Consider the following 17,176-nt stretch of genomic DNA (forward strand, 5'->3'; position numbering starts at 1 on the left):
GCATATTTTAGCTAATCTGAAAATGAACATGACAGATATTCCTGTTTGGTCCTACAAAACCTGCTTGTACTAAAGAATGTAGTATTGTACAGGACCGAAACAATGGCTTACTTTTTGTTACATTCAGCTAGAAATAGAATGTACAAAGAAATTAAATGCTACTAATGCATGCCCATTCATGTTATTATGGCAAAAGCCGGTATTAGACAGCGTAATAAAACCCTGCAAGCAATGAGCCCAGAATCACAAGGAAACGGTCATTACCTTTTATTTGTAGCGGTCTGTCATAAAAAAAGTCTTTGCCTCAGGCTCTGAGTCACTGTTCCGTTCCCGACTCGATTCCCCCCTTCTCACAGACACCCGTAACCACCTGCTTCACATTGGCAAAATAAACCATCATACATTATAATACTTGTCATATAAAGGCACAATGGCCACCCATAACAAGTAAATCCATCCATAATGGAATCAGCAAGAGTTTGTCACTTAGTCAGAGAATACGCGAGCGTGAGCCAAGGTCCCCAAAAGGCCAACAATACGCACATTTCTGTGCCACCGACATTCATGTACAACAAACAAAGCAGTGGGGTTTGTATTTAACAGTTCTCATTCGGGTGCTTGAGGCCAACTGTGGCACTTTAATTAAACCGGAGGCAGTTTCCAATTAGTCAGTCCAGGCCACGGATGGTCAAGAAAGCTCTGAGTCAGGAAGCTGAGTCATAAAGCAAAAAAACTTGTTTTCTCTAGCTTTCTGACTCTCACCGTCTTCACTCCACGCTCTATCTGAACAGATCTGCCCAAGAAGAGGGAAGAAACCAACCCAAAAAACAAATTATGAATACAGGGTCTCAGCATCCACGATCCAAGATCATGAAGGACACATGGTGACCTGTTGGAAAGTCTGATTAAGTGAGATTTGTATATTATTCAAACTTGATTAAAAACTTGGGGGTTTTTTGGTCTTATTTTTTACTATGGCAGAAGCGTTCATCAATAGCTTGAACCAAAACACGCAAAAAAAAAAAAAAAAAACAAGCTTCGGCTGCACCGTATACCATAATACACCACTGGCCTTCACCTGCCCTGACCCGCCCCGCCCACCCTAACCCAATCAACATTAAGCGCGATAACAACATTCTGCACCCTGATAAACCAACAGATGAGTATCTCCTGGTGAGCCTCCAGCATAAATCTGCTGCAATAAATTATGGAGCATGATAATTCCAATAACAACATGCCTGCGGTTTTTGAGCTTTCGTACAAACCCCAATCAAGGCCATCACTCGATCCAGCTGGATGAGTCACTGCCTGATCCAGCTGTCCATAGGGCATACATCTGATTAGCAAGCCCACGCTCACACGGTAGGTGTAAATGTAAATATTGTAATAAACCCTCCATAATAACTTCGTTCCTGTCTTGGTGAGGCTTTGCTTAATTTATCAGTGACCCTTGCTTTTAGAAATACTGGGTACTGGAGAGCACATGTTCAAGCAACCGTTAATAAAGCCGCACGTCAGGTACACTTTCCCAGAAACTGTTATTCAACTCCTTTTCTTCACCGAGGAGTCACTCACATCATTAGCGTAATTATCCTTCACATCATTGCACATTGAGCTTGCATCAAAGGAGTGTGTGTTTTTTGCTTCACATTCAGACTAGCAGGCATTCTGAGAGCATCATATAACCAGAAATGTCAAGGTTACAGAAAGAACTGATGTCTCCATTTCTAGCACTGGAGGCCAAGAGTCCAGAATGTTCAAGGGGGCTACGGTAAGCATTTGCCCTGTACATGGGATGTTATGACTTTGCCAATTGCCGAACATAGCCAGGAGTCCAAGAGAGTATAATTGGCCCTGATCTGTGGGTGTGAACAACGGCATTTCTGTATGGGATGCATAAAGAACATGGCAGTTAGGGCTCTCCTCTAAGCATGTTCAGCTGCCCTCTGAAGTTGCATGGGTAGCAATTTGACAAATACAGAGTGGCTAGCTTTAAGTGTCTCAAACAAACCATTTGTAACCCCTGACCATCCAGATTTGGGACTTGTCAAGCAATATATGAGACTCAGCTAATGGGTGGAAATTTGGAATGAAAACCTAGGATATAAAAGTTTGTGATTCTGCTTTTCAAAGGCCTTGAATTCAACTCACCAAAAAGTACCAGGTTTATTATATGTAGCAGTCTGCATATGGACCACACAGGAATAAAATTCACCAAATTTATTTAGAACTTAGTGAACTTTGATAAACTCAGCACCTTGAAGACAAAAAAGTGGACAGTGTCCTTTTTGTAGGGAGTGAAATTTTTTAATTGCTTAATAAGTTTCACAATAGGGTGGAATGGTGGTAAAGCATGTAACACTGCTGCCTCAGTTCCAGGGTCCGTGGTTCGATCCTTAGCTTGGGTTACTGTGTATGTGGAGTTCTGCATGTTCTCTCTGTACCGGTGTGGGTTTCCTCTGGATTGCAAGGTGTCCTGTGATGGACTGTAGCCTCATCCAGTTTGGATTCCCCCTCACACCCAGCGTCCTATGATAGGCTCTGTACTGACCACAACCTTGACCAGGATAAAGTGGTTACCGAAGACAAATTAATGAAGTCATTTTCATAATATCCTCTGACACTCGGCTGAAAAAAAGCTAGCTAGCTAACATGACTACCAGTCCCAATCATTATCACCTGAATTTTGCTCTTCCCAAACAAAAAAATCAATGGGCAAAAATCCAGCACAACTGCTGCGTTACAGCAGGGAAACTCACACAATAAATATATAAATAAAGATAAAAAAAATTAAAAGGACTCTCCTGTTAAATTTACGGCCAATGTTCTGGAGCTACTCAAAACGTAAACGACCTAAAAGGTCTGCAAACAGGAGGTGCTGACAGCTTTTCCCAAAGAAGTCAAAAATTGGTATGTTGCCATGCGAAACGCTCGAAGGCTCCTGCTGAGCTCACGCTAGGAGGCAGTCCCCTGTGCGCCAGAACAGCCACCTGGTACGGGCGCAATACATTTGGCTAATGAACTCGTGGACTCTGTTTCATGCCGCGCCTCCACCGCCGTTGACGATTTTCTATTCATGAGGGTAATGAGAAGTGGGGATCAGAGAGAGACTGTAAGAGAAAGAGGAAGAGAGAGAGGGGGGGAGCAGTGTTCATGGCCACTGATAACCCCACACCAAACTCGCAACCTTACGAGGCTTGAGCTCAATATCTGACAGTCAATCAGCTCCGTCGTCCCTCGCCGGAGTGTTTAATTACAGGGATCAATTATTAACCAGCCTCCTCTTTCAGCAGGACACACTCCTCCAAAATAACACTGCACCAGGCTGGAGGGGATGGAGCAGAAGCAGAAGCAGATGCCTCTGGCCCACAAGCGGGCCTTACATCCCTGGGAGAAAAAGCTTTACACCACAGAGATCTATATAAATCACCTTTGGACTACAGGATAATGAAGATGAGGAAGTGTAATTCCCCAGTGCTGCAAAAATGACGACTAGAAAATATCTTGTGTACGGTCCTGAGTTAGACGATGGCCTGTTGATGTCATGGCCTGTTAAAAAATAACACCTGGCGTCGCTGTCACTGGGGCTTTCGTGCATGGCCTCGGTGTTCATAAATACTTTATGCACAGTATTTAAGATGCAACAGAGAATGTTCGACACCACCTGTTGCATGCAGGAATATTGGGGGGGGAAGAAGTCTAGCAATGTAACGCTTGAGATACATTTAAAATTTTTCATATAATACTGCGTAATAGAGTATAAAGTATACTACAAAGTAGTGTTGGCTGATCTTCTCCATAGTCAGATCATCCTGTCGTCATCCCGTGAGATCGCTGATGCACGTTATTACCGCTTGTGGGGGCGGGGCAGAGCAATAGTTATTATTTGCTCATTTATTTACTCATTTATTATATAGTATATTTATTGTATATACAGTTTTTAAATAAAATATTTTATTATATTATTGCAATAAAATATACTTGTCACAAGTAATGTCTCCTCCTTCCAGAAACATTGCCTCTGCCTCGGAATCAATATATGATTCGTCACTATTTACTTCTGAAACGTCATCCACAGACTCGTCACTTTCACGCTGAGTACATTCTTCCAGCATATATCAGAGTGAGTATTTTTGTTTTCCTCGTTCGTTTCGACATAATTCACCTTCCAAAAGTTAGTCACAAAACTACACTTTTCACCTTTTATGTACGGATGCACAAAACACTTTGCATTGGTTAGCCAGCTTTTTAAGTTGCGCACAGATGTTTAAGTTGAAGTGTTGAAACTTCCCACTAAAGCAGCGTGTTATTTTTCAGAATTTCATTGGCTATACGATATGCTAGTCATCCACACAATTGGCTGCAATAGGCTAGAGCTTTTCATGAAGGAAAAGGGGAGGGCACTTCATGTCTAAACGGATTCTCATTGGCTATTGAAGGCTATGGACAGGACAAGGGAGCTCCTATTGGCTCACATGAGGTGTCAGTCGAAAGCTCTAAGCGCAGCAGACATTTTTATGTCAAAACATCTTTAAATATTTACATGAGAATTAAAGTTATTATGGAGAACACATGAAAGATTTGGCACATCTGTCAGTAATTTGAAATGATGCAGCAACAGTCCGTGGGTAATTACTGATGTAATAATGTGTTTTAGACTAAATATTTTTACTTGATTCGATTGTTTGGACCTTTGCCAATGTAACAAGACTGTTTTTAATCATGATGTTATGGATCAGTGGACTACTATGAGGCTTCATAAGTGAGCTGCCTCACTTTTGTAATTGTTTGTTTGTATGTTGGTGGTCTGACAGAGATGTTAATTGTAGCTGCTGTTGTGATCGTATCTTGGTTTATATCAATCAAATCAAATCTTAGCTTTCCAAAGATATATCGCATGAGTACCTATGTACACACGCAGTTGTGTACATAGCATAGTTTTTTTTCAATACTGCGATGGCCCACCGACAGGCCATGGGATTGTTAACAGTTGGAAAAATGAGACAAATATCATCTTTGACATATTGTCAAAGCCATCAGCTATATCTCTGACTGTCGCCAATCGCTTATATCATGGTCTATCGGCACAACCCTAATACAAATTATAAAAGTACAAAGTATAAGGCAGGATGAAAAACTGAGACCAAAATCTTACATCCTATAATTATTAAAATATGCATGCAAGCTAAAATAGCTAACTACATTCATACAATTTTGTCAAATGAATAAAACATACACTACATGGCTAAATGTTTGTGGACACCTGACCATCACACCCATATGTGTTTGTTGAAAATCCCATTCCAGATGTAGCCCCCCTTTGCTGTTATAATATCCTCCACTCTTCTGGGAAGGTTTTCCATTCAATTTTGGAGCGTGGCTGTGGGGATTTGTGTTCATTCAGCTACAACAGCATTAGTGAGGTCAGGCACTGATGTCGGGAGAGGAGGCGTATTCAGCATTCATCCCAAAGGTGTTCAGTGGGGTTGAGGTCAGGGCTCTGTGCAGGACACTCAAGTTCTTCTACATCAACCTTGGCAAACCATCTCTTCAAGGAGCTCACTTTATGCACAGAGGCATTGTCATGCTGGAACAGGTTTGGTCTCGTAGTTCCAGTAAAGGGAAATTGTAATGCTACAGCGTACAAAAACATTCTATACAATTGTGTCTAACTTTTTGGCAACAGTGACCCACATATGGGTGTGATGGTCAGGTGTCTTTTGACCATATTTATACTTTATAGTGCACAAGCTACAGTAAAACTGAAAGGGTACTTGAAAACTAGCCAGATTTTTCTAACCCTAGAGAATGACTATGCCTGAATAAAAACTTAAGATTATTTAATCAACTGTTAAACTTTAAACATACCATACAGCATTGTTGAATTCTTAAATCTCATTGGTCGAAAGATGTAGATTAATTTTCTAGGACAGCAGCTCTGACTGTTTATATTAATTCGGTAGCTCTACTACGTTATTGTTTCTATAGTGACAGAAGATGTAAAAAAACAGAGTCTCCAGTGTTTGTAATCTCCAGTACTCTGTAACGAGATAAAGCTGTAGCTTCATGTATTAAAATTGTTTTACCATTATGTACAAATTAAAAAATGTTAGGACAGGCTACAGGTGGACCAGACCATCTCTGGTGTGTATTGCCAAAAAGCTTTATTTTGGTTTCATCTGACCATAGATTCCAATCCCATTTGAAGTTCCAGTAGTGTCTGGCAAAATGAAAACGCTTGGGTTTGTTTTTGGATGAAAGTAGAGGCTTTTTTCTTGAACCCCTTCCAACAACTTGTGGTGATGTCGGTGACTTCGAATTGTAGTTTTAGAGACTTTCTGACCAAAAGATGCAACTAACTTCTGCAATTCTCCAGCTGGGATCCTTGGAGATTTTTTGGCCACTTGAACTGTCCTCTTCACAGTGCGTTGAGACAATATAAACACACATCCTCTTCCAGGTTGATTCATAACATTTCCAGTTGACAGGAACTTCTTAATTATTGCCCTGATGGTGGAAATGGGCATTTTCAATGCTTGTGCTATTTTCTTATAGCCACTTCCCATTTTATGAAGCTCAACAACCTTTTGCCGCACATCACAGCTATATTCCTTGGTCTTACCCATTGTGAAGAATGACTAGGGAAATTTGGCCTGTGTGTTACCTCATTTATACCCCTGTGAAACAGGAAGTCATGGATGAACAATTTCCTGTTCATAGTAACCCAGGTGTTCTAAAAAAAAAAATTAAATATCAATGGGAATATACTTCAATTATATATTTCTCATATGAATTCATAGGGGTGCCAATAATTGTTGCATACCTATATTTAACAAAGGTTGTTTTTTTTTATAAACCTGTTGTGCTTTTCACAGCCTTCTTTGCTCATATTTACCAAGGGTGGAAATATTACTGGAGAGCCCTGTAAAAACTACAGTCAGGAACCAGTGCAAATGGCAGACTTGTTTTCACTGTGAATTCAAATCCCAAGCTTTTGTAAATTCATTTATGTTTAGTAATTTGTTACTGGAGCTTCTAACATGCCACGGCAAGACATTTTCATCATTAAGAAGTTACGCAGATGATGCTGGACGTTCTGTAAATTAATCCAATTGTATGTATAATGTCAAAGAAGAGCGAATTAATCTAAAAGCATATTTACCCTAATAGCATGTTCTAAATACAAGCAGGAGAGACCTATGTAAATGGATTCAGAGGCCATTTAGACACTGAGGCTGGAGGGTTAATGATCATGACCTTCATCCAGGCTGCATGTCACACTAGGACGACATTGCCCTTTAAGATTGATATAGGAGAATCTCCTTTCTCATATCCATCCATTTACCATTATAAGAAAAACTGACTTCAGATCAGTAATGCGTGCCTTCCATTGACAGCTCGTTAATCATCACTGGGCCTGGTAGCCAGCACCGGGGCTGAGGATTCCCTAACTCTTGCCCATGTATGCACCCGCTGGTCCACCTGCCAAACATTGCCGCAGGAAGGGGTGCAGGAGATTCCAACAGGCAATAAAGCAAAGCAAATCGATTTCCACCAGGGTGTGCCTATGCAATTTGGGATTGTATGCGCAGGTCACTAAATGAGATGCAACCAGAAAGAAAAGTCTTGCCTGACATTAATCGTCTGTGGGCAGACTTTAGGGGGATGCCGGCAATAAGGAATCCATCACAGCAGGGACGTCTGATCGTGGGTGAACCTGCCTCTGTGAAAAACAGTTGTGAGACTACAAACATAGGCACTCCATAAGTCTTAGGGAAGAAGCGTCAGGAAAAGACATTTGCCTGATAATCAAAGGTGAGGTCAATAGTTAGTGAGTCAGTGAGTCCACAAATCCATAAATTGTAATGAGACTGGACAGCAATGAGTCAGGAAATTCATGTGAACTTTGATTTTCTCGGTTTCCTTACGCAAGTAAGTCTCTGATTAAAATTCAGTAGAGGCATCATGACAGGAGGGAGTGTTCGCCCAGGATAACAGGATTTAAAGAATTTAAAATGCTTTTTAAAACCAAGTCTAACACCAACCTGAGTAAAGCCACTGCACGCCATGACTCGGGAATTCGTACAATTGCAGAAGCCCATCAGCAAATACGCATCCAGAACAGCCATCCTAACAAATACCATTAAGCCAGGATTGACTCAAATGTAAAGACCATGTCATGGTATTTGTTAAAACAGAACTGTCTCTGGGAAGGAAGCATGGTGGTGCAGAGGGTTGCATTGCCACCTCACAGCTCCATGGTCCTTGGTTCAATCCTGAGCTTGAGTTACAGCATACACTTTCGAATGTTCTCATATGGGTTTCTTCAGAGTTCTCCGGTTTCCTCTCACCTCTCAAAAACATGCAAGTAGGTGGATTATTTACAACAAATTGTCCCTAGGTGTGTATTTCCACCTCGCACCCTGTGTTCAGGGATAGGCTCCAGATCAACTGCAACCCTGATCATGGTTAAGTGCTTACTGCAGAAGATGATGATGATGATGTTGTCTCTGGTATTAAAAGAATTCTCAGGCGGTGCACTCAAATCAGTCCATACAGGATTTCGAGGAGTATTGTTGTGGACAAAAATGCTTGATTTTGCTGCCTTTTTTTTTTTTTTTAAATGTGCGATGCAACTTGGAGTGTTTGGTGCTTTTTTTTGGGGGGGGGGGGGTACTTGAATTGGCGAAATTGCAATTGCACAAAATAATTTTTCACAATGATGTTTGTTGATAAACGAGACCTTCTAGCTGTACTCATGTTCTACACACATGAACCGAAGACGGCTTTGGTGGAATGCCCGTTGTGATGACGTCACGTGATGCATTTTGGCGGTGATTTGAAAAAATTTATCTCCAGTTATTGCAAGGGTTTGGTTGCAGTTATCGCTGCTAAAGGTGGCACAACCAGATTTTAAGTTTAAGAAGGCAACTAGTTTTACACATTGGTTGGTAGTTGGATAACTTTTTTTTTTTGCTCCAATAAAAAAAATCAAAACTGTATTGTGTGTTTACTCAGGCTGCCTTTATTTTATATGTTATATTTCATTTGAAGATCTAAAACTATTTGAGATTATGAGATATACAAAAAAATTTAAAGAAATCAGGATGGGCAAATACTTTTTCACGGCACTATATATGACCAATAGAGCTACATTTGTGATTCAGTCAGAGAAAAATTAGTGCGGTAAAAAAAAAAAAAACTGCGGTAATTTTGAAAAACTGCAAGCTCCTCTGAATATTACGGAGATTGCTTGATTGTGCGTCCATTTCTGCGATCGCAAAATCGCCAATGTCCTGTAGGGACTGTCAAATTACACATACTGTGTCACTTAAAAAGTCGTACCAGAACTGTAATTGTAGCTGTAAATGCCCAAAAGACTCAAAGACCATTGTGCACTAATAACTAAGAGACATCTACTGGAACATCCTGAAAGCCTTTGTCATACTGGCTGCAGTGCCACACGTGGCAAAGAGAAAATTACCACCACTGTGTCACATCTGGTTTCATGATTGGGCCGAAACAGTAAGGAATGAAAAAACCTGAACCTGTGAACTCCCCCCATATGAATCTGTTCTGCTCAGTTAGGCTCCATCTGCACTTGGAGATTGGGCCAAAAAAGAAACACTACAGAATGAAATGACATCGCAAATGAAATCTGCCTCACTACATTTTCATTTAGCGCAAATCTTTCACAAACAACGCTGCCACTGAATGACACACTTGCACAGTGCTACCAAGCTAATTCACAAACAGCAGGCGGCAGGATGTAGCGTTGCGTCTCTCTACAGATGGGTTCAGTGTTCTTCAATCAGTAGATGGGGTTGTAGGTCTGATGCAGGACGAAGAGCTTTTATTTCTTTCTCTGATGTGGAACTCTGCTCCTCCTCCTTTTCGGCTTCCTCCCACACTACTCCGCTGTAATCAAACCGTCGGCCCGCTGCCTCGTACTGCCCATTATTCAATTAGCCAAATGCTACAAACGCATCCTGATGGCTAAGATAATTAGAGTAAAATGGTTATCCACACTGGCCAAGTGGATCTGCAATTCAAGGTAAATAGAATAATATCCAATTGTGGTAACTGTAATCTTTCTGAGGCTAATTTGGCAGCTAATGAGGCTGCTGTAGTCTGGGTAATTTATGGGTACAGGTTAGGTAACAGATGCCGATCTGAGGACTAGCAGGTCTCCCTTTCTCAATCCCTTGTCATACTGACACAAAACCCACAGCCCGATAAATCTGTAATAGAACGAACAAGAGAAGGGGAAATCGGGGCTCACTTACAGACGGCTGGAGTCTTTTCTACTCCTAGGCTTCATTACATCTATTTCTACTTTCCATGTCTTCATTCTGCAATATGTCCATGAGGAGATCTTTCTTCCAAAGTGAAACTAAATGAAAAAGGATTAGAGAGGGGCCCAGAAACAGAATTCTCACAGTGGTACATTCACTCTTCCCACCTGATATTCATTTTCTACTGACATTCTGATAGGACGTCCCCAACTTCTGTCCCCCCCCCCCCCCCCCCGTTTTAAATAGCTACGTTTTTAAAGCTCTGAATATTGGCTGAATATACCCAAAACTGATCCCATAATGACACCCTTTATCAACTGTGCCAAATCTCTACAAGTTTCTGTTGCCAAGTTATGAGAAACATCATAGGCAGCATTCTTGACAGCTCGATTTCTTGACAGAAGGAGCACTCAGACTAATTTTTTTGTGTGTGTTTGTCTTTGACGAAGCTTAACGCCACCAAGCCTACTGATCAATGTGATGTATAGATAGCCTCTTTACTTTGCTCGACACATACATGTGGTCACAATACCAGTCGCGATATGCTACACTGTTAATTAACATATCCGTTTATATCAGTCACATGCATAAAGTACCTCTGCTTGAGCTTTTAGAGAAGTGTAAAAAGGGAGACATGTAATAGCCTTTCTACTCTCTCCATTCATGCCTCAACGTCTGAGGAGGAAGCAGATTAGAGCAATGTAATCTGTTTACACGCATTTGTGGAATCCCCATTTCTGCAGGCGCAGTGTAGCAAACTGATGGGGAAAAAAGGAAGCGAATCCTCCACCTGTGCTGCTCTCCGTGCACTGGATACCTGCGTGGGAGGCGCTCGACCGCTGAAAGCCTACATTTACCCACTTTGGCATAATTGCGGCGTTTACTCTCGGCCCGCCTAAGTGCTCCATTCATGCCGCTTCGCCTCGCCTGACGAGAGACTCCGCACAGGGGTTGATTGCTTTACAATAGCAGATCAAAATATTAGAGTGATTCCTCTCAGGGATCATGGAGTGTGTTTGACTAACACTATCATTAAGTTGTCCGTCAAGCAGCACACACAGAAGGCTGAATGAATAGATGAGTGGAAAAAAAAAAGAGGCCCATTGTAATGGCAGTGAAACTACTGATGGTCTGTTTATTCCAGATCATTAACTGCAGTGAGCTGTCGAAGAAACAATTCTCCTCTAAATATCAATTACCGAAATTATTCAATTGCCGCAAATTGAACACAAAAGGTGGTTACGATTAAGCTTTATGTTATGTATATTCCTTATCTCAGTTAAATCCATTTCCTAAAATGCTGTTGATATTACTAAAGCAGGCTGGTTAAACATGTTACTGATCCCTTGATCCAAGAAGCATCAGGGTCTTTACTTACTGGTTAAACAGAGATTCCTTGTTTGTTTTTTTAAGTGTCCTATTTTTTTTTTTCCTAAAGCAACTCCATGTGGATTTTCCATCAAACTGAGCTGAAAAAAACATGTTCTGTCTGGGTGTATGAGGACATCTCTGGAAATATAGGATACTTTAAACCCAAAGCTCAGAACTGAGAGCAGGCGAATCCACTCAGCCTCTTGGCCTGACAAGCAAAACATGACTGCAACATCTGTGGCACTGCAGGTTCCCAGCAAAACCATGAGCTGCATGGTTATGCTTTATTTAATTGCCTGATTATATCCAGGCAATTTTGGCAAGCTCTCCCTGCACCAGTTGGCCCATGGGCGGATGATGGTTAAGTTGAGAGATGCAAACTTTAGTCGGAAGCCGAGTGCTTGACTCACTCACTGACCCGAGGCCTCCACCTGCACCGGCAATGCTTCTAATCGTAGGACCCGGAGAACTTCTTGCTGATCTGCTCGCCACAGCAGAAGGCCTTTTGACTCATGCCCATCTGGCCTGCTAGCACATTAAGAGCACGCCAAGGTCCCTGCTAGCACCACGCTACCTCGCCCGAGCGAATCGGAGCGCCTTCGAAGTTTTGGTGATGAACAAGTTCCCTTGCATCACGACTGCATGTGGTTACTAAAGGAGATGACAAGTCAACAAGCCGCCTCCGAGTTCTCCCACGTGCGCACACGATTACACAAACACAGAAGTACAAAATCACACCCCGAACAAGATATTATTTACACCATACTAATTATTAAATATTATGTACACTTCCAAGAAAATTTGGGTGTATGCTTCTCTTATTAGATATCTATCTAGAAGCTATGCTAAACAATCTGAGCGTATTAAAAGGATGATGATAATTCACAATTGAAATCCTGTCTTTCGGCATTATGGTTATCTACCAAAATATATGGATATATTCAGCCGGGCTTTTTCTTCCATATGTCCTTTTAGTTGTGAATATTTTCCCTGACATCTAAACATATGCATCTGACTTTTTCCTTTCCAATTGATCTCAGTGCCATGTGGCTATGCTCACCAGAACTTCCTGCCCGAAGTTTGTGTGCGTCGTTGGTTTGTCATGGTCAAGTGTCTACCTCACAGGGTGCGAGATGGACAGTTATTTTTTTTAATGGTAGTGGGATATCAGTCTACAGCTATGGCCAAATTTCACAGACAGAACCATGTCCTTTTTCTCAGAAAAGGGAACACAAGCACTGATTTGAATACCCTCTAGCAAGAAGGAGTCTGGTTGGGAGTTGGATAATCACCACAGACTCCCAGGATCTTGACATTTTTTCATGGACTACTACATAGGGCCAGGTCCCCATTTACACTATGATGGCAAGCCACACACACACACACACACACACACACACCCTTTAGTGTAGATGGGGATTTGACCCTATCTATTAGTCCCTGAAGAAAAGTCAGGATCCTGGAAGTCCAGTTGGGGCAGTGACCAAATGAAGACAAATAATGTTGACATTTCTTCAGGGATGAATAGATAGGGTCCCTATCTACACTAAAGTTGTGTGTGGCCACCACTGCACTGCACCACAGCACCATGGATGGCATCTCTCTTGGGGCCTATAAGTTTATTACTGCCTTTCTAAAGGGGGCAAAAGCACCACCAATTCCATTGTACCCTAGCAGTTTCGTGTAGAACTACCCCATTGTGCTGGAGTCCTATGGATGCCGACATGAAATGGGTGTCTGTAAAACTGCCTTTTGTTTCGCAATCATACCAGCAAATAGAGTTGCGGTGTTGCCTTGCATTCACTGGTGGTCAGGTGACTCTAGGGTGTCTTGGTGGTTGAATATGGGATTTCGGCCCCAAGTCACATCACCCAACTTTGTGAATAAACCGTTTGTCCTTGCAGCCTTTATTGAGCGTCCGCTTATGATGTATTTTTTGCCGTGCCCGCTACGTACCCTACCATATTATTTAGACCAGCTGACAGCCAACCAATTCTCAAACCAAGTGTTAATCTGCCATGGAGAAAAGACATGATGAGCTCCTTTGTCTAAGCAGAGGCTTGCGCACTAGGTGGTGGACCGTCAACACCTTGGCCAATAGACGGGCTGAACGCCCACCCCCTACTGCGCCATGCCACTCTACAAGGAGATTCTCCTCCTCATGGTATTATCAGGGGCTCACAGAACCATCTTCACATACATAAGGGAATTGGTGAGTTTATGGTGTCTACTGGTGATTCACTAATAATGACACATCCCATTGGCCACTATGCCATTCATTTGACAAAGCATTTCATCCTGAGCACAAATGGTCAATATCTTCTTTCATTTCTGAATGGCGTTTCTCCTGCTCTTCACCTTTTTTGACTTCTTTAGTGCCAGTGTGTTTTTCCTGGTATCTGTTTCTGTTCACACAACTGGTAATTCCATTAAGTCTTAACGCTAGCAGGTATTCACATTTAAACCCCTGAACATTTAACTGCAGTTCAATTCCTGCATAAACATGCACGTGGGAAGACAAAAGAGGAAAAGGCATGTTGAGTAGCTGCCTGAGAAAATTCCACTATTTGAATAATGCACAGTAGCTGCTTAATGTTAGTCCATGAAACCACACATTTCTTAAACCTTGTGTCACACTGACGTGGGAAGAAGTGTCTGAATAAATGCATGCTGTTTATGGCACACTTTTTTACATTATGCATCACTTTTCTAACTAATATTCAAGATCCTCCAGGATTTTGCGATTTTGCAATCGCAGAAATTAACACAAAATCACGTAAACGCCTCAATATCCAGAGGAGCTTGCACTTTTTTCAAAATTACCAAAGTTTTTTTTACCGCAGTAATTTTTCTGTAACTGAATCACAAATGTAACTGTATTCGTCATATACAGTGCTGTGAAAAGGTTTTTGCCCCATCCTGATTTCTTCTGATTTTGTATATATCTCATACCAAATACTTTTAGATCTTCAAACAAAATATAACATAAAACAAAGGCAAACTGAGTAAAGACACAATGGAGTTATTTTTTTATTGACGCAAAGAACGTTATCCAACACCAGTCACTAATGTGAAAAATGAATTGGCCCCTAAAACTTAAAATCTGGTTGTGCCACCTTTAGCAGCAATAACTGCAACCAAAGACTTCTGATAATTGGAGATCAGTCTTTCGCTTACTTCTAGTACTAGGACTTACTCCTATGCTTTGGATCAGTGTCTTGCTGCATAATCCAGTTGCACTCGAGTTTCAACTTACAGACTGAAGACCGGACATTCTCCTTTAAGATTTTCTGGTAGAGAGCAGAATTCATGTTTCCCTCAATTACTGCAAGTTGCCCAGGTCATGAAGCAGCAAAGCATCCCCACACCGTCACACTTCCGCCACCATGCCTGACTGTAGGTATGATATTCTTTTTGTGGAATTCTGTGTTTGGTTTACGTCAGATGAAAGAGAGGCCTTTAGGTCATTTGACGTTGTCCTTGGCTCTTTTGCGACTTGCTTGATGAGTCGCTGCTGTGCTTTGGGAGGAATTTTGGAAGGTCTGCCACTTCTGGGAAGGTTCACTACTGTGCCGAGTTTTCCATTAGGAGATAATAGCTGTCACTGTGGTTCTTTGAAATAGCTTTGTAACCCTTCCCAGACTGATGTATTTCAATCACCTTCTTCCTCATCATTTCTGGGATTTCTTTCAACTTTGGCATAGTGTGTTATTGGGTAAGACCTTTTAACCAACTTCATGTTGTTGAGAAAGTTCTATTTAAGTGTTGATTTGATTGAACAGTGTTTGCAGTAATCAGGCCTGGTTGTGTCTAGTCCAGATGAAGCCATATGAATGCAGTTTCATTGATTTGGCGAATTAGTAACTATGGGGGCAAATACATTTTCACAAAGGCCCAGTTGGTATTGCATAACTTTTTTGCTTCAATAAATAATCATTTAAAAACTGTATTTTCTGTGTTTACTCAGGCGGCCTTCATTTTATCTTAGATTTTGTTTTAATTTCCGAAAACAATTTACATTTATGGCATTTGGCAGATGCCCTTTTCCAGAAAGACTTACTTTTACTGTATCTCATTTATACATCTGAGCAGTTGAGGGTTAAGGGCCTTGTTCAGGGAGGCAGCAGTGGCAGCTTGGCAGTGCTGGGATTTTAACTCATGACCTTCTGATCAGTAGTCTAACTTCTTAAGCAGTGATCTACCACTGCCCATACTAATTTAGCACGAGATATACACCAAAACAGAAATCAGGATTTGAGAAAATACATTTTCACATCACTGTAGTGCTGTGTGTAAGCACTATGCTGTTTGTTGCACGAAGATACAATGTGGTATATCAACGTCTTGTGTTTTAATATCAGACCATACTGCCACATAAACATCACCTAAATTCTCCACATACAAAATAAAAAGTGACAAATTGAGAAACAGAAGTTTCTGACCTGGCCTGGTTTAATGTCCATGTACTGCAGTACTTCTTTCAGCAGAACTGGAGTGTGTGGTTCTTGGTCAGCCTGCAAAGACGAATGCTTCGTGCTTCGGCTATGGCAGTCTGGTGTGAAAGGAGAAGAACTGGAGCAGAAACGCTGAGGCTGGTTTGGCTTCCTCCAGCAACAGCTAAATGCACGCTTGTGCGCACTCCACTTTCCACGACAAGCCAAGCGCATGGGCAACAACAAGCCATGACAGAAGAGAGTCATTTGGAAACTGAAAATGGATAAAGAGTTCTTATTTATTATAAGCAGAAATGAAAGCCGTTTCTATAGAATATCATGTATTTAAAAAAAAAAACTATACCGTATACTACTACTAATAATAATAATAATAATAATAATAATAGCACAATGACAGACCACAATGACTACACAATAGATTCTGCCATTCTTAACAGAATTGTATAAATGCCGATTCAGTGTGTTATTAGAAGGAATGTACAGGAAACACTAATATGCACAAACAACTAATCAGTTCTATTAAAGCAAAATTATTTGTGTCAACCTTCTGCAAATATCAACTTTATGTAAAAAAAAAAAAAAATTACTATATTTATTCATAATTCTATATTTATTATGTACTGACAAGGATTTATTAATAGAGGATATTAGATATTGTTGATATGATTGTTTAATAGAAATAAAGTTGCTAAAATCATCGCTATTCACCAGTCACCAACATTATTAATACATGATTAGTTAAAACCAAGTTAAGCTTTGCCTTATTTTTCTCTTGAGATATTTTATGGTAGATAAAAGATAGCAGATATATACACAATGTAGAAGTTATTTTGCAGTTTATACATGGATTACTACTAAACACGAAAAGGAATAAACCACAAACAGCAAATGAAATTATATTTTAGTTAATGTTAAACATTTTTTTCATTTCATTTTGTTCTTGATTTTACAATGCTTTCAGTGAATAAAAAGAACAAAGGGGGGGGGGGGGGGGGTATTGTAGACATGCTTCCCATGGCAAGCTCCTTTTGCCTCACCGGATGGTGGACACTAATG

General features: G+C 40.9%; 1 protein-coding gene across 1 annotated transcript in view; it reads right to left on the reverse strand.

The window, feature by feature from the left end:
* The window catches only part of mettl15 (methyltransferase like 15), a 77,203-nt gene that overhangs the window by 57,770 nt on the left and 2,257 nt on the right, over positions 1 to 17,176 (reverse strand). The window contains exon 2 of the mRNA XM_053616722.1: positions 16,109 to 16,373. Within this exon, the coding sequence (XP_053472697.1) occupies positions 16,109 to 16,373 (265 nt within the window). The remainder of the gene's footprint in view (positions 1 to 16,108; positions 16,374 to 17,176) is intronic.

Source organism: Ictalurus furcatus, chromosome 27 (genome assembly GCF_023375685.1).
Source record: "Ictalurus furcatus strain D&B chromosome 27, Billie_1.0, whole genome shotgun sequence".
Classification (NCBI taxonomy): Eukaryota; Metazoa; Chordata; class Actinopteri; order Siluriformes; family Ictaluridae; genus Ictalurus; species Ictalurus furcatus.